Here is an 18,378-nt window from a genome sequence, read left to right as displayed (position 1 = left end):
CCCATTTGATTCTTTTCCCAAGAACTTCTAACAGTGTGGTTGACCATTCACTGGGCACAATTTCCCTTATACAATTCAGAGTACTTGGATAACATCCCCAGGCTTTTGTTCCCCCTTTTTAACATTAGACTCAGAAGTCTGCCTTTCTGTAGTTATCTTCATTAGCAAGCATCCAGCTAGGGCCATTTCCAGACAAAAGTATTTTATCTGAGATACTTGCCAAACATACAAGGACAGACTGCAGATAGATAAGCACTCAGACTACCTGCTAGTTTCCTGAGATAAGGTAAATATCTTACTGAGACAACTGTCAAGGCTAGGCAGATATTAGGTACAAAACTGTATTTCTTGTCCAAATTAAGCTTAAACCTTCCTTTCTCCCATCGCCCAAGTGGTATCCCTCGTTCTGAAAGATTTTCCCTTTAACAATTAACTCAAAGGTAAGGGCTTTTATATACCAGGTACATCAAGCTGTGATGAAGGCTACCTAGCAACCAAGTACACTTGCCCCACCCTACCAGAAAGTGGTGCAGCCAGAGAATTGTTGATTGTATGTGTATATAAACTGGAAACTTGAGAGAAGATGGAAAGAACTGAGAGAACAGTAGAAGAAGGGACAGAGAGGTACTAACTATGAGAACAGAAATGAAGCTTTGTAGATAGAATTGACTGAGAAGAATAAAGTGAATGGACTAAAGAGCTCGGTGTGCTTAGATTCATTTGATATCCCTCAGATCAATTCTTTGCTGCTGGTAGTGTCTCTTCTAGAACTGTGGGAAAAGACTATAAGGGGCTGGACCTCTATAGTCTTTGTTACAAGGTAACCGTCTTCTGTGCATTTCTATATTTTTATGCATTTCTTCTTTAAATGTGTCTATATTTTTTCAATCGTGTTAAAATCATTTGCGATCTTAGTCACCTTTGCCTCTATTCTCTGCTTATTAAAATCTGTTTCCTCAGATTATAGAAAGCGAGCTTCGAATGGCTCATTCAGCGTACTCTCTGACCTTGCAAAGTGACATGGATAATGTACTGATGAGGTTTTCAGTGAACTTTGTACTTACAAAGTGGAGATAATAATTCTTCTTATGTATTACACAAAGCTGTAAGGATAAGTCAATGAATGAGAAAGCTTTCAAAAAGACATCATGACTCTATAGATATGAAGTATCAGATGATTAATATTGCTGTTTAAGTTACTATTACATGATATTATTTTTAAATTTCTAGTAAAACCACTACCTCCATCTAGTGTGAAAGCAGAGATTACTATAAACATTGGATTATTAAAAATATCTTGGGAAAAGCCTGTCTTTCCAGAAAATAACCTTCAGTTCCAGATTCGATATGGCTTAAATGGGAAAGAAATACAATGGAAGGTACTTTATTTCTAATTGTTTTTCTCTCTATTCTCTCCCCTCCTTTCCCCTGTCCCTCTGTAAGTTGGAGTCTCTCTGTATCCCAGGCTAGCCTCAAGTCACTCTGTAGCCCAGGCTGCCCTCAAAGTTATCCTGTATCCCAGGCTGGCCTTCAACTTGTGAACTTCTGATACTTTACCCTCCCAAGTGCTGAGACTACTAAATGCTATTTAAGTGTTTTATGAACATACATTAATTATACTTAATAATGGGTTTCACTATGATATTTTATATACATATATATATATACATACACACACACTATATATATATATATATGTATATATATATATATATATATATATACACATATATAAATTATTCTGATCATATTCACCCCCCTCTTACTACCTCTGATCCCTTTCCTCTTCCTAGCCAGTCATCTTCCTCCATCTTTGGTAAGGAATTTTTTCACAGGAACATGGCCAGCTTACCACTGAAAACCACTGAAAAAAAAATGTCTCATCTTCCCCTAGCAACAGTAAAACCCTCAGGGATAAGTGGGGGCCCTGTGAGCCCCTCTCCCTTTCATGACCAATCTCATGCATGTCTGTCTCCTGTAGGTAATCACATCTATTGAGAGTTAAACATGCAACAGCATCTTCTAATGTTCCAGAGTTTCATTGCTTCTCACTGTCACTAGCATACAAATAGTACACTCTCCTATACTGTGTAATTGCTTTCATTACTTAGATTAATAGTTCTCAACCTGCAGGTTACAACCACTTTCCCAGGGGTCACATATCAGATATTTACATTATGATTCACAACAGTAGCAAAATTACAGTTATGAAGTAGCAATGAAAATAATTTTATGGTTGGGGTCACCACACCATGAGGAACAGTATTAAAGGGTCACAGCATTAGGAAGTTTGGGAAGCACTGACTTAGATTGTCAAAGTCTAATCCTTGTAAGGAACAAAAATGTTCCAGCCTTTCCCAAAGTATACTTGGCAGGATGTTTTCCCAATGAACTGTTCTGTGAAATAGAGATTGCCTGGCTAACTAGGCTCAGGAAACCCTGCCTCTTTGCACCTTCCTGGGGTAGAGATGCAGTTTATGACATTAAAGGTTTGGAGAAGGTCTTCTTTGAAGAAATATTTGCCATATTTCATCCTTTGTTTCCACATTCATTGTTCAGGGACCCACATTTTGCTTAAGCTTCTGATATCTTTCAGTATGTACATGCATGGAACATTTAGAAAGAGGCTACTATTTTGTTGTTGTTTTGTTTTGTTTTTTTGTTTGCAAGACAGGGTTTCTCTGTGTAACAGTCCTGGCTGTCCTGGAACTCACAGAGATCTTCCTGACTCCCAAATGCTGCACCACCATCCAGCTCAAAAGAGGCGACTTTTATTACACAATCATAGCGTTGAGTGTGCATAGAAGAAACTTTGTGTCAGTTTTGCAGGAGCAGCTTGCTAAGAATGGAAATGCAAAAACCCTGATGATATCATTAGCACAGTGACATCAGTTGTGGTCTTATCTCCTTGATTCTCTAGAGAGAAGGGCCCTGTCTGACCACCATTTTTGAATTCTTGTTTTTGTGGTTGAGAGAGGATCAGAGGACAAGGATTAGCAGTAGGGCCAGAGTACATTTGGAATTGACCTTGACAATGAGACAACAAGGGAATGACCAGATGTGGGAGGCAGCAGTCTCCTGACTGGCCAAATGTCATGGGTTTTTGAAGTGAGAACATACAACATCACTCAGTCTTACGTTTGGAATCGTGTTAAGGTTTAAAATAAAAGCATACTTCAGGACCCATAGGAGACATGTGTGTTGACAGTGTGACTTCTGTTACAGATGCATGAGGTATTTGATGCAAAATCAAAGTCTGCCAGCCTGCCAGTGCTGGACCTCTGTGCAGTCTACGTGGCACAGGTGCGCTGCAGGCGGCTGGATGGTCTTGGGTACTGGAGTAATTGGAGCAGTCCAGCCTACACGCTTGTCATGGATGTGAAAGGTCTGTGAACATTTGTTAATGTTTCTTGAAAGTGCAGAAGCGTATGCTTTAAATGTGACTGAAAACATTCCTTTCAAGAACGTGTGTCCAACTTGGGCTCCCTATCATTTGCAGTTCCCGTGAGAGGACCTGAATTTTGGAGAATAATGAGTGGCGATGTCACTAGAAAAGAGAGAAATGTCACCTTGCTTTGGAAGGTACCTCTAATTTCTATCTTTTATTTTATCCTGGACTTGTTTGTTCTTTGTTTATAAAGCTGTCATTATTAATCTCACAAGTGACCCCAAACCTTATGTTTTAATGCATTTTGGAGAGGTGGTTGCTCAGAATTAAGCATCTGGAGTTCTGACATAGTCAGGAGCCTTTATTATTTTCTCAGGTCAATTATAATTGTGCCATTGCTATTCTGGAAAAGTCTTGGGCTCTTTGGGCTTCATATTTGTCATCTGTCTCAGGGTAAGATCACTAAATGATAAGTAGTGTTGCTTTAAGTCCACAATTTGTTTTCAACTGAATCCTGAACAATGTAAACATGGATTTCCTTTCACACTTTAAGCACATAAGATGTAAGAGACTATTTTATCTGTGTGATGGCATAGGATGAGTGTTTTCTATAATGATGGATGATCAACTTGGAAATGCCAAAGCATCCATTCTTCTGAAGAGTTGATTTCTATCCCAAATAAATAATTTCAGGAGTAGAGATCAAGCTTAAGACTGACTTAGGAATAAAATACATGAGGTAGGCAATGGTATGTTTATTATGTAAATATGAAATTAATTTCAATCCCCAAAAGGAAGAAAGTCAATGTATGTTTAAAAATAGTTTCCTAGCCAGGCAGCAGTGGTGCACACCTTTAATCCCAGCACTCAGGAGGCGGAGCCAGGAGGATCTCTGTGAGTCCGAGGCCAGCCTGGTCTACAGAGCAAGATCCAGGAAAGGCAGCAAAACTACACAGACAAAGACTCTTTTCCAAAGCAATATATCCTTATATCCAAATTTTGAAGTCAAGGTACCTTTAAAATTTACATATTTATTTAACTCAACAGTCTTTATGATCAAATTTTTTTCTGTAGTTAAAAGTCTCAAAGACAAGACAAACCAGATTCTCTGTGTATAATATCCATCTTTGTAAGACTGAAATGCCACTGTGGCTGCTGGCTCCACCCACCTCAGTTTCCCAACATGGCGGTGGTACAGTTTACCGACAGCTCTGGGTCTGGAGCCATGTGTACCATCAACTATCAGAAGCAGTTCTATCAAAGCAGTGCATATCCCAGAAACCCTTTTTTTTTTTTTTTAAACTCGCAAAGACTAAATCCACCATGCAGCAGAGTAAAGCGTCGCTTATAGATTCCTCATTCCTGCCACACTGTAGGTCAGACGCACACGCCACAAACCTGCCATAGTAGCTCAAACTGGCAGGCTGTAGCTAACTTGAGGGAGACAACTAGGAAGCTGTTTTTAGCTCCGTCTTAGAATCTTTTTTCTCAGGTTTTAGGTGGAAACTCTTGCCCCACGTTGGGTGCCATTTGTAGTTAGAGTTTTCCTGCCTGGCCCAGTCAGGACAAATCTCTCTTACCCGCCAGTCCCACAGTCGCTCAGACCCAACCAAGAAAGCACACAGAAACTTACATTGTTTACAAACTGTATGGCCGTGGCAGGCTGTTTGTTATCTACTTCTTCTCTCTTAAATTAACCCATTTCTGTTAGTCTATACTTTGTCACATGGCTTGTGGCTTACCGGTGTCTTTACATGTTGCTTTTCATGGCGGCGGCTGGCAGTGTCTCTCCCCAGTCTTCTACTTCCCAGAATTCTCTTCTCTCTTGTCCGGCCTATACTTCCTGCCTGGCCACTGGCCAATCAGAACTTTATTTACACAGAGCGATATCCACAGCAGGCAGGCACCAAAACTACACAGAGAAACCCTGTCTTGAAAAACAACAACAACAACAACAAAAACAAAAACAAAAAAAAACAGAAAGAAAGAAAGAAAAGAAAGGAAAAGAAGAAAGAAAGAAAAAAATAGTTTCCTGATCTAAGACCAACCCCTATATAAAAATTGGGGTATGTAAGAGTTTGTACATACCATGTTTGTCTTTCTGAGTCTGGGTTACCTCACTCAGGTTGATTTTTTTCTAGATCCACCTATTTGCCTGCAAACCACATGATGTCATTGTTTTTCTCTGCTGAGTAGTACTCCATTGTGTATATGTACCACATTTTCTTTATCCATTCTTCAGTTGAAGGGCATCTAGGTTGTTTCCTGGTTCTGGCTATTACAAACAATGCTGATATGAACGTAGCTGTGCAAATGCCCTTGTGGTATGATTGAGCATTCCTTGGGTATATGCCCAAGAGTGGTATAGCTGGGTCTTGGATCTACCAGGTTGAGCCAATCCCCAGGGGAGTCTTTGCCCTGGAGTAGATGGGAATGGGGGCGGGGCACTGGGAGGGAAGGCGGGAGTGGGGGCGGGAGGGGGGAGGACAGGGGAACCCATGATTGATATGTAAAATTAAATTAAATTAAAAAAAAAGAGTTTTATGCATTTAGTTTAACATTCCAGTTACTAAATAATTTTGTTTACATGGTAATGTAGTTTCTAAACTGTCTTCCATTTCAACATTTTTACTTGGAAGTAACATTAACAATTGGCACTGATATTTTTTGGATAGTGAATATTTCTTCAGAGGGGGATGGACAGTGACATTGCTCAGGCGTTGTCAAGGATCAGCCATGAACAGAATCTAAGTAGCTTGTCTTTATCTCCTCATAGCTGTAACAACTGCCTTGTGGCCCAGGATATACTACAGAAAGTTTTATATGCAAAAATGTCAGAGAAATAGTTTTTATTTACTTTAAAAATACATTTGCTTGTTTGTTTGTTTATTGTGTGTCTCCTTCCTCATACTCCATCATGCCCTTGAGCAGAACAATGGCTTTTCTTTCTAGGTAGTTCCTATGGTTACCTTATGCCTGCCTCCCATGTTTCCTCAGTGATGTAGCCTGGTAGAACTTTCTATAATGGCAAGAACAGTTTGTGTGTGCATTGCTCAACATGGCAGCCACCTACAGCTTTATTGCTTGAGTTGCATCCAGTGTGTTGCAAAACCTACATTTTCACTTTTAGTTAATTTAATTGACTTAAACTTAAATGGTTGCAAGTATCTAGTGGCTGTCATATTGGATAGTAGAATGGTATAGATTCCTCAGGGTTGATCTGAGGGCAGGGATAACATCTTTACTAGCCTACTGTCTCTCAAAGTACTTGACTGCCTTTCCTTGGATGAACTACCCTTAATTAGCTCAGTTTCTGTTTTGTGTTGCTTCGGTTTCCTAACCTGAGCAGTAGTTCAGTGATTCCAGTTTCTGTGTTAGTCTGTATTGCATCACTAACAAAGTTCATGTGACAAACAGCATATATATATATATAAAAGAAAGGTTTACCTTGGCTCAGGGTTTCAAAGCTCCATGTTATGTTGGTGCCATTGCTTTGGGACCATCATGGTGGGAGCACATGGCTTAAGAAACTGACCCTCCCCAAGTGGCAGCAGGAACATGAAAGAGAGCAAGGAGAAAGAGAAGAACTCCAACACGCCTTTTGAGGGAATTCCCCCTAATGACTTCACTCCTTTTCACTAGGTCTTCCCTCCTAAAGTTTGTACCTCCCCTCCAGCAGCACAGCTGATGGTAAACATTTGACACAGGGCTTTGGTGGAGATATTCAGGAGCCAAAGCACATCACCTCCCTAATCCAGGTTCTCAAGCTAGAGTAAGATTTCCTAAGAGTATGCAGTCTATGCGCTGCATGTCCCTCAGAGTTACAGGGTAAGTGTACGTGCATGGAAAACAAGTTCTGAATTTCTGGCAAGGTGGCTCAGGCGTAAGACACCTGCCACTAAGCATAATGAATCTGAGTTTGATCCCTGGGACCTACATGGTGAAAGGAGAGAACTGACTTCTACCATTGTACTCTGACCTCCACATATGCACCATGGCAGAAACACATAGACAGACAGACAGTCACACACACACATACATACACAGACACACACACACAATAAATAAACAAAAAATAAATGGATGTATTTTTAAAGTAAATAAAAACTATTTCTCTGACATTTTTGCATATAAAACTTTTTGTAGTATGCTTTCTCATTGGATTTTCTTTGGACTGCTGGCCCACAAATAATGACATGGAGATGTATTATTAATTATGAAATTTTGGCTCTAGCTTAGGCTTATTGTCACCTAGCTCTTATAACTTAAATTAACACGTATTTTTAAATCTACATTCTGCCATGCGGCTCAGTTACCTTTACTTTGTACTGTATGTCAGACCTCTTTAGTGTCTCCTATGCACTTAGATTATTCTTCCCAGCATTCCTCTCTCTTCCCAGAAGTCCTGCTTATTTTTTCCTGCCTAGCTCTTGGCCATTCAGCTCTTTATTAAAAGAATCACAATGTACCTTAGGCAGAGATACATCTTTACTGTGTAAACAAATATTTTGCAATAACTTTCTTTTAGAGTAGTCTTAGACTTATAGAAAAATAGCAAAGAACATAGAGAATTTTCTCAAATCCCCACCTCCTGTTTTCTCTATGAATAACATCTTATATTAATACGATACATTTGTTACAGTTAATTAAAAAATCCTGATATCATTGTAACTACAGTTCATAACTATTCCTGTCAAGCTGAATTTTGTATAATTTCTCCCAGATATTCTGGTGTTTGCTAATGATTAGGTAGCCAAATGGGGTTTGGGGTACAAAGTACACATTTTTAAGCAACATTTTGTCATGCTAGATTAAGTCTACATACTATCTCAGGACAGGTGATTCTTGGTAAGATGGCATTGGGAACTGTGTAGCCTCTCACCACACGGTGACTCTCTCCCTTTCTATGTTGTACTTTTTGGAATGAAGTCACTGTGACAAGCTGCTGCTTGAGGAATGAGAGTTAAATTTTTGCTTATAAGTGGAGAATCTATAAAAAAATGACAGAATTCTTTCTCGTGGCAGACTTTTATGTTGCATCAAATTTATTTATCCAGTTATATATCAGTGAGGACTGTGAATATTTGTTTATGGGTAATAATCAAACATGGGCTGAGCATTTTTTGGAGGTTTTTGGATTTTGGAATATTTGTGCACTCTTTACCAGTAAAACATTTCCAAGCAAACGTCTGAAATTCAAAATGCTCACAGATCTGAAACTTCTTAGGTGTCATGTTAGCACTTCATGAGTTTTGGTTTGCAGCACCACTGAATGCCAGGTTGGAAATGCTGAGTCTGGAATATTTTTATCACATCTGTATTATCACATCATTCCCTTTTCCTCCTTCAGTCATTAGAGCCTCCTCGAACTGAGCCATGTCCCTAACCTGTCCTTGAGGTGTGACATTCAACATTTTAAGACAATGATTTCTACATGTATTTATTTGTGGTTTGTTTATTGTGGGGTGTGTGCACTCTTGAGTAGCCCTGACACATGTGCAGGGTCAGAAGATAATTTACAGAAGTTGCTTCTCTTTCCCCACCCTGTGGGCTCTAGTGATCACACTCAAGTCATCAGGTTTGGTGGCCAAAGTGTTGACGTCAGCAATCTCACGAATGTTCTTCAGTTTTTCAGTGTTAGTAGGTTGAACTTAATTAAAATAAATTCTGACTTGGGAAAGATTGTCAAGAGAATGAAAATATCATTGTAGTGAGGGCACTGCAGCTTCAACAGTAGGAAAACAAATATCTCAATAAAAATGTAGACCAAATGTCTAGTCTACATATCTAACCAAAGCAGACCCACAGGGGGCAAAAAAAAAAAAAAAAAAAAAAAAAAAAAAAAACCATGAGAGGCGTCTCAACATTGTTTGCCATTGTTGAGGATTTACAAAGTAAAACAGCAATGAGGTATGATTCCACGTCTATTAAAATGGCTGATTTCTTTTCAAAGATATTTCAGATTGCTGATTGAGAATACAGAGCATCAAGAAACTTGGTTTGCTGCTTGTGGAAATGCAAACTTGTGCAGCCACTTTGTAAGCTAAATGTATCCTTGATGGACCATCATGCTTATAGATGCTTACCTGGGTGACTTAAAAAACTTTCTCTACAGGAAAACTTGCACATGAGTTATTCAGACCACTGTATTCATAATCATTATTACAGAGTGAGACTCTTCAGTAGAAAGTGAAATGGTGCTGGGCTGTGGTAGCGCATGCCTTTAATCCCAGCACTGGTTGGGGGAGGGGGGGCAGAACTCTATGAGTTCGAGGCCAGCCTGGTCTCCAAAGCGAGTTCCAGGAAAGGTGCAAAGCTACACAGTCTTAAAAAAAAAAAAAAAGAAAGAAAGAAAGAAAGAAAGAAAGAAAGAAAGAAAGAAAGAAAAGAAAAGAGAAAAGAAAAAGAAAAAGAAAAAGAAAATGAAATGGTAGGTGGTAGGCACACAACACTACACATTTGCCCAAACCTGAAACTTCATAGGACAAAGAACAAACGTTCAAGTATACAGATTTTTAAAAAACCATAGACTGGAGGATTGAAGGATGAAATACAGATTAGGTTATGGCTATCATAAGTGTATGAAATTACCTCAGTGTGGGTGGCAAGGGAAAAGGCTTAGTTAACTTTGGAAATGAGTCTGAAGAGTGAAAGTAGAGGATGCTACATAAACATTTTGGAGTTGTGCAGTTTTTTTTTCAGGGATGTAGGCTAGTAGTTATTATGTCAGTGTATGTCTTGGATTGGAAAAATTAAGATGAATGGGGCAGAGCTCAGATTTTTCTCTGCTCTCTTAGGAAGCTCCAGACTCGCAAGAGAATCAGCCAGAATGATTCTCACCATCATACACTGGAGTTAGAGATCGGCATAAGCTCATGCTAAGCACAGGTGGGCTCTTATAGACATATTTAGAGATATGTATATGTGCAGGGTCAGTATACATGCATATATCCTTGATTTTGTAAGCTAAGTGGGCCTAAAAGTTAAGACAGTTCAAAGAGGGAAGAGTGTTTCCAACACTATTATTCAGTCATAAAAAATCGAGACTGAGAGAAATGCTCCTTTTAGGGCTGGAGCAGTAAATGCACAGGGGAGCCATGAGCATCTTTTAGTATCCTTGATTTTTTTTTTTTTTTTACTTATGGATAAAAATAAATAAATATTAACATACCAAAATGACATGGGATTTTTCAGATGAAATAAAACTGGTATTTTTTAGAGACTTTTTCTTACATCTTACTTCCCCCCTGCTACTGCCCACGAGATTCCACCCCCTGCAGAATACATACATCTTTTCAGTGTTACTTGGAGACACTCGTTCTAATCTGTGGTATAAAATCCAGATCTTTGTAGCTTTCTAAGGGATTGGTAGCATTTAATTTTCCCTGCCATAGGGAAAGGTGATTATTTGGGAAGGGAGGGTATTCTTGGACTCTTCAGAATGGAAGTGCATGGAGCTGGCATATGTTTTTTTTTTTTTTTAATTAATTTATTTATTATGTATACAGTGCTCTGTCTGCAGGTGTCCCTGCAGACCAGAAGAGGGCACCAGATCTCATTCTAGATGGTTGTGAGGCACCATGTGGTTGCTGGGAATTGAACTCAGAACCTCTGGAAGAGCAGTCGGTGCTCTTAACCACTGAGCCGTCACTCCAGCCCATCTGGCATATGTTTTACACAGGAATCTTCCATAGCACAGTATCATTTCTTTTAAATAGAAAGCTATGGGACAGAAATGCCCAGGGCCACACAGAATGCCCAAATAGCTTCTGTTATTTGTTAACTTTCAAGGTTTTGTTTTGTTTGCAAAAACTCCTCTTGCTCTAGATAATCTTCCAAGCACATCCTAAGGAGAATAGTGGCGGATTTACTTCAGTTCACAAAGTGGTGATAACCATCTGAGCCTTCTTGTTTCTTCCCAGAACCTGAGCCTTTGCTTGCTAGTTAGATGAGGAAACTTCTTGTCAGTCTTTCTCTACAATGGGAGATTCTTAGTATTTCCTATGTATTCTTCATATTTCGAGTGTCCTGACTGTGTTCTTACTTCACTGCCTTTAATTTAGTCTCTGAGCCTGAAGAAAACCATGAAGAGGGAGAAAATAATTTCCCTGTGCTGCACGACTCCTAGATAGGTCCATGCCTACTGCATTTCATACAGTTTCAACCTCCACCCCTCCTCAGTACACTAGCACTGGATTGAGCAGTGCCTGCCTTGGTTTAACTCCTGCTTCCTGGAGGGAATATAATCAGAGTTCTACGAGCTCAGTTGGTATAAACGCTGTGGTCCATGTACTAATTCATTTTTGTGTTTACTCCAGCCACTGATGAAAAACGATTCCCTGTGCAGTGTGAAGAGGTATGTGGTGCAGCATCGTACTGCCCACAATGGGACGTGGTCAGAAGACGCGGGAGATCAGACCAATCTCACTTTCCTGTGGACAGAACAAGTGCATACCGTTACAGTTCTGGCCATCAATTCCATTGGTGCTTCACCAGCAAATTTTAATCTGACATTTTCATGGTCAATGAGTAAAGGTAAGAGATGCTCAGAAGTAGGTGATTGCCCTGTCTATTTGTTTATTTTATTTGTTTTTATGGTTGTAGTTAGAGTTTTCCTGCCTAGCCCACAGTCAGGACAAATCTCTCTTACCCGACAGTCCCACAGTCGCTCAGACCCAACCAAGTAAGCACACAGAAACTTTCATTGTTTAGAAACTGTATGTCTGAGGCAGGCTTCTTGTTATCTACTTCTTCTATCTTAAATTAACCCATTTCTGTTAGTCTATACTTTGCCACATGGCTTGTGGCTTACCAGTGTCTTTACATGTTGCTTTTCATGGCGGCGGCTGGCGGTGTCTCCCTCCAGCCTTCTACTTCCCAGAATTCTCTTCTCTCTTGTCCCACCCATAATTCCTGCCTGGCCACTGGCCAATCAGAACTTTATTTACACAGAGTGATATCCACAGCATATGGTGGTTCATACAGAATCCTATTATTGTTATTATCATCACTATTATTTTAGACTTACTATTAAATTATGATGTGGCCTGCTTGCATGGCATTTTGTATAGCACTGCATCTACATCACTCCTGCGCCTCTCCTTCCCTCCCCCTCCAATTCCCCCCTGTACCCTCTTTTAAAATTCGTGATCTCTTCTTTATTATTAAATATTAAGCACACATCTATATAATTTACTGAGTCTCTTTAGCTTTGCTCACATGTCCGTGTGTCCAGGGATGACCACTTGGGATTAGTCAATGTGTGAGGGAACTCATCCATGGAGGAGACTGATTCTTCCTCTCTGAGCATCCACTGATCACCATCTTCATCTAGGGGTGGGTGTGGGGGCCCTCGGAGTTGGCACAGAACACACTCAGGTACCAAGTTCTCAGCACAAAGAAGATTCATTACCCCAGAGGGAGAAGAGGGGATGGGGGATGGGTGGACTGCCTCTGGATTGGACAAAGACAGCAACAGGTGGCTCTGCTATAATGGGTTTTAAGGAGAAAAAGGGGGAAGTCTGTGGTAAGATGAGTTGGCAAGTCCTGATTGGACATGTTAGCCAGTGTGGCCAAATAATAGATCTTGATTGCTGGACCTTGGTATTTTGATAGCTGGACCTTGGAGTTTTAGTCAGGCATAAGGAAGTGGCCAAATAAGGGAAGAGACCTTAGGGCCTAGCTTTAGGAATGTAATCTAGTGGTTTAGTAAGGGAGAGAGAAGGTTGGTGGGCAAGACTGGCGAGAGCATGTTTGCCATTCTTGGGCCTGTCAGAGAGCGATTCATTGGGACCATGTGGGATTTCCTCTGTCCATGTTGGCATGTCAACTGGTGTTGACATTATGCTTTTTTTTTTTGCTCAGGCAATGATGTTGTTTAGAGTTCATGTCTAGGGGATGCTATCTAAGAGTAGATGTCCCGAGCCTCTGGCTCCTCCAGTCTCTTCCATGATATTCTCTGGGCTTCAGGTGTGGAGGTGGCACTGCAGGGTATCAGTTGGGCTTGGGTACCCCCTCTTAGTCTGTAACCTCTGCACAGCCCTTCTTGTCTAAATCATCCTCTGAGCAGGATATTTTCATACTTATTCCCTGTGTAGGAAATACATTGCAAACTAGTTTTGTTCATCTACAACACAATATTCTAGTAAATATAATACTTAACCCTTTTGAAGCAATGGAAGCGAGTTACTATCTCTCTTTAAAAATTAGACTATAAAACATTTTATTGTATGTAGTATTCTATAAGTGCATACTATATTACTATTGTATATATTTACATGTAGTATATTTATAGTGTATACTTGTATATAAAATGCTATATATTTTAATAGTTGTGGGTTGGAGATTTAGCTCAGTGGTAGAGCGCTTACCTAGCAAGCACAAGGCCCTGGGTTCAATCCTCAGCTCAAAAAAAAAATAGTTGTATGGCATGCTATATGGACTCAAATTAGTTGCTGAGAGTTGGAAACTATTGTGGACTTTATTTCTTGTGAGTAGTGAACATCTCACCTTTTAATTAATGTTGTTATATTTGAGTATTATGAGCATTTATACTTTCTTTTATAAAATATATTTTAAAGTTAGTTAATTTGGGGGTGGGGATGCACATGCCAGAGTATGTATGGAGGTCAGAGGACAGCTTGTGGGAATTGGTTCTCTCCTTCCACCATGTAGGTCCCCAGGGATCTAACTCAGGTTGTCAGGCTTGGTGGCTGGTGCCTTTACCTGCTGAGCCATCTTGCCGACCCAAGAGCCACTTTCAATAGACTCTTCTAATCCGTATTTTGTATTGAAGATGCCATTTTAAATGGAAAAGTACTCATTTCTGGTGTTTCTACCAACTTACTAACATTTCCAAGGGTCACTTCCTTCATGAAGTGTAGTTAGAGTATTCCTGCCTGGCCCAGTCAGGACAAATCTCTCTTACCCGCCAGTCCCACAGTTGCTCAGACCCAACCAAGAAAGCACACAGAAACTAACATTGTTTAGAAGCTGTGTATGGCCATGGCAGGCTGCTTGTTATCTACTTCTTCTCTCTTAAATTAACCCATTTCTGTTAATCTATACTTTGCCACATGGCTTGTGGCTTACCAGTGTCTTTACATGTTGCTTCTCATGGCGGCAGCTGGCGGTGTCTCCCTCCAGTCTTCTACTTCCCTGAATTCTCTACTCTCTTGTCCCGCCTATACTTCCTGCCTGGCCACTGGCCAATCAGAACTTTATTTACACAGAGCAATATCCACAGCAATGAAGTATTTGATTATTGTTTGAATATGCCCTATATCCCCCCCCCCCACTTTTTTTTGAGACAAGGTTTGTCTGTGTAGTTTTGCTGCCTGTCCTGGATCTTGCTCTGTAGACCAGGCTGGCCTTGAACTCATAGAGATCCACCTGATTCTGCCTCTCGAGTGCTGGGATTAAAGGTGTGTACCACCACTGCCTGGCTTCCTATTCCTTTTTTAAAGCTCAGAACACTTTCTAAATTTTTAAAGATACTTTATTATTTTTAGTTAAAAACACATTAGTGGACTAGAAAGATGGCTCAGTGGTTAAGAGCACTGGCTGCTATTCCAAAGGACCCAGGTTCAATTCTCTGCACCCACATGACAGCTCACAACTGTCTGTAACTCCAGTTCCAGGAGATCTGACACCCTCACATCAGTGCACATAAAATAAAATAAAACACATTAGTATGTTTATATTTTTCTGAGTGTGTGTATGTGATGTGTATTTATGGGCACGCATACTACAGCATGTGTGTGGAGGTCAGAGGATAACTTAGTGGAGTTGATTTCACCTTCCACCTCAATGTGGGACCTAGAGATTGAGACAGGGTCTCATTATATGGCCCTGGCTGGCCTGAAACTCACTATATAGACCAGTCTAGTCTTGAACTCATAGAGATCTGCTTTTCTCTCTACCTCTCAATGCTGGGATTGAGGGCATATGCCTCCATGTCTGACCAGGAATATGATTTTTTGAAAGAAAGTAAACAAGAACTTGATCTTGGGTTGAGGGTAGAGAAACCATCTTGAGGAAATGATATTGATTAGGAACCAAATTTCCTCCCACAGATTAGGAGTGGAGAAGTCTTAGCTTCTCATAGATGCACACCGGTCAAGTTTTCACAGCTCAGGAAAAGAGATGCAGGAAGATCAGGGTGGCTTCTGCATGGAAAACAGACACAGCCGAAAGTAGGTAGAGACATGGCCTGTGGGGCCATGTAGGCATGATAGGAATGGCCTCCTAAGATGTAGAAACCTACTAAGGCTTTCTGAAGGGACTCTGCTGAGGGCATTTTTTTTTTTTTTAATGTCACTCACCAGTGGGAGAGAGAAGTGTATGGGAATCGGAGAGTTTAGCTAATAGGCTTGTGTGTGATTCCAGCTGAGAACAATTTTGACCCTACCAAAATTCCATTTTTAGATTTGAGGTAGAATCGCTTTTCTTCTTCACATCATAAAATCCCAAATTCTGATGGTATGAGCCCCATGACATTGGTAAAAATTGCCTGCCTCCTCTTCCTTCTCCCTGCATCTGGTTATTTCTCAAGGTTGTTAGTAAAATTTCCTTAATCTTGAACTGAAAATAAGTTCCTCCTCTTCCCCTCAGTGAGTGCCGTGGAGTCACTGAGTGCTTACCCCCTGAGCAGCAGCTGTGTGCTCCTTTCCTGGACCCTGTCATCTGGGGATTACAGTCTGCTGTACCTGGTTATTGAGTGGAAGAATCTTAATGAAGATGATGGAATGAAATGGCTTAGAATCCCTTGGAATGTTAAGAAGTATTACATCCATGGTATGTTGCCAGTACTTTTTGTGGGTTAGTATGACCTTGTAGATTGGGAATTTAGATATCAAAGTGGTTAATGACAACTTCCAAATGCAGACACCAAGTGCTGCCAACTGAATTATACTCATGTTGCCTCGTCAGAATGTTTGCTGTATTTCTGTGAGCATTTTTCTCTTATGTTTTACACAGATGCACTCAGATGTCCTAAACCTTCTCCCCAACCCTTTCTGTCAGAATATGTGACGATCGTATAGCCTTTTATTCTAAAGTGTACCTAAGGTATTTATTTAGTTGAGTTCCTGTTGCTTCCATCTTACTTTTTAATGTCTTCTAAGGTCTATTGCCAAATCCTCCCTGCCCCCACCTCAGTCCCCAATTATAATGTCACTAAGCTGTGAGTAGAAAAGCTAGGCTGGAAGTCTCAGGACTTTGGACCTCCTGACCTACGTCAGGGTAATCCCTCCAAGAGTGGCCAGTTAGCCTGAAAGGTAAGTGTATAGAAGAGCAACAGTTCCAGCAGAGCCAGAAGGAGGTTGGGGGGGGGGGCTGCCCTGCCTCTAGAGGACCCACACTTACCTTTCATTCCTCACACCTCAAATTTAGCCTCAGGCTAACTGTATTTATAAATTATAAGCAGGGGACCAAGTTCATGATCACTGCTGTAGGTGGTTACTCTGTCCTATAAGTCAGAGATGATGGATGCAGGCTCCTCAGAGCTCTGCCTCTTATGTGCAGCTGGTCATGTGTCCTTGGTATCTGTGAGAATCATTGCCAGATCTGTCTTGAACCTTGCTGTGGGGGATCACCATTCTCCACCTTATTGACATCCCCAGATAGCACAAGAGAACTCCTTAGTCTCCATCCCATTTTTTTGTGTGACTTCTGCAGGCTACTTGAATGGGAAGAGTAAGTAAGCTAAGTTCACACAGGAAGAGAATCTTCCCTACCCTGGGGATGATAGGAGAAGGAGAACACTGCTATCCTGGAGTAGGAAATTCAGGAGCAGAAGAGAAAATGTCTTGAACTTGAACACACTCTGCTCTCACTAAAGCATGTCCCTGGAAAACCAGTCATTTGTATCTGAGGAAGAGTTTTGAACACTTATTTGAAAATCAATGTCATTACTACTAGCAAAATTTGGAGTGTTTAGGTTATTTCTGAAATCCCTTTAGCCATCAAGCCTATCTTTAAATAATGAGTAGTGTTGGGACAGCATAGCCTGTATTTTTCTATATAGGTCTTCTTCTTAGTTAACACGAACTTTTACTGTTTTTTTGTTTCTTTCAGATAACTTCATTCCCATTGAGAAATATCAGTTTAGTCTTTATCCAGTATTTATGGAAGGAGTTGGGAAACCAAAGATAATTAATGGTTTCACCCAAGGTAAAAAAATAAATGCATTTTCTTTCTTAAAAAAAAGTATGTGTGATGAATGTGCTAGCACTGATTCTCTGTACATGTGCCCCACACCCAAGTGGAGGCCTGGGGACAACCTCTGGGAACCCTCTCCTTCTACTCCAGGTTTGAGGCATTGAACTCAGGTCATCAGACTTGCATGGTAAATACTTTCCCTGCTGAGGCCCTACTTTTCTGTCTCTATGTATTTCCTATGTTATGCTATTACCAGACTAATTTCTTCCTCATAGGATCATGGGAGATCTGAGAGTTTTACTGAGATGTGTCATTGGGTTGTTCAAAGAAAAAAAAATGTTCTTGTCTAAAACTGTAGAGTTAAATTCACTGAGCATATTCTGTTTGAATTACTGCACTTACCCATATTTTAACTTTTCATTACTTTTTAAGTTGTTAAATCCAAGCAACCCAATAATGCAGTTTCAAAGGGGAAATATTTTAGTTTCTTCTAGAATAGTAATTATTTATTGTTCAACAAGTGTGTGTTGAACATTTTCTAAGGACCAAAGACAGAATGGTGAACAGAAGCCTGCCTTTGTGGGACTTAGGTCTCAATGCTGTACAGGCAGTGATGGTCAGTGAATACATCATTTAAGATGCAATGCCAGTACCTTGATGGCAAATGCACATGAGATGGAGACAGGGAGCTAAAATGTGGTGAGGAAAGGATGGCTAGATGGTCTTTCTGTGGGCTCTGGCCCTTGAGCCTGGAAGCTCTGAGACTGGAAGGGAAGAACATTTCAAGCTAGGGTGCCATGTGTCACGCCCTGAGGAATGAACATGTGGCT

At 40.5% G+C, this 18,378-nt stretch overlaps 1 protein-coding gene across 1 annotated transcript in view; it reads left to right on the top strand.

Moving 5' to 3' along the window:
- The window catches only part of Lepr (leptin receptor), an 88,293-nt gene that overhangs the window by 50,680 nt on the left and 19,235 nt on the right, over positions 1-18,378 (top strand). The window contains exons 11-16 of the mRNA XM_036177185.1: positions 1,231-1,379; positions 3,226-3,385; positions 3,500-3,582; positions 11,707-11,923; positions 16,001-16,183; positions 17,465-17,560. Of these exons, the coding sequence (XP_036033078.1) occupies positions 1,231-1,379; positions 3,226-3,385; positions 3,500-3,582; positions 11,707-11,923; positions 16,001-16,183; positions 17,465-17,560 (888 nt within the window). The remainder of the gene's footprint in view (positions 1-1,230; positions 1,380-3,225; positions 3,386-3,499; positions 3,583-11,706; positions 11,924-16,000; positions 16,184-17,464; positions 17,561-18,378) is intronic.

Source organism: Onychomys torridus, chromosome 2 (assembly GCF_903995425.1).
Source record: "Onychomys torridus chromosome 2, mOncTor1.1, whole genome shotgun sequence".
NCBI lineage: Eukaryota > Metazoa > Chordata > Mammalia > Rodentia > Cricetidae > Onychomys > Onychomys torridus.
This window is presented reverse-complemented; position numbering and strand designations above follow the sequence as displayed.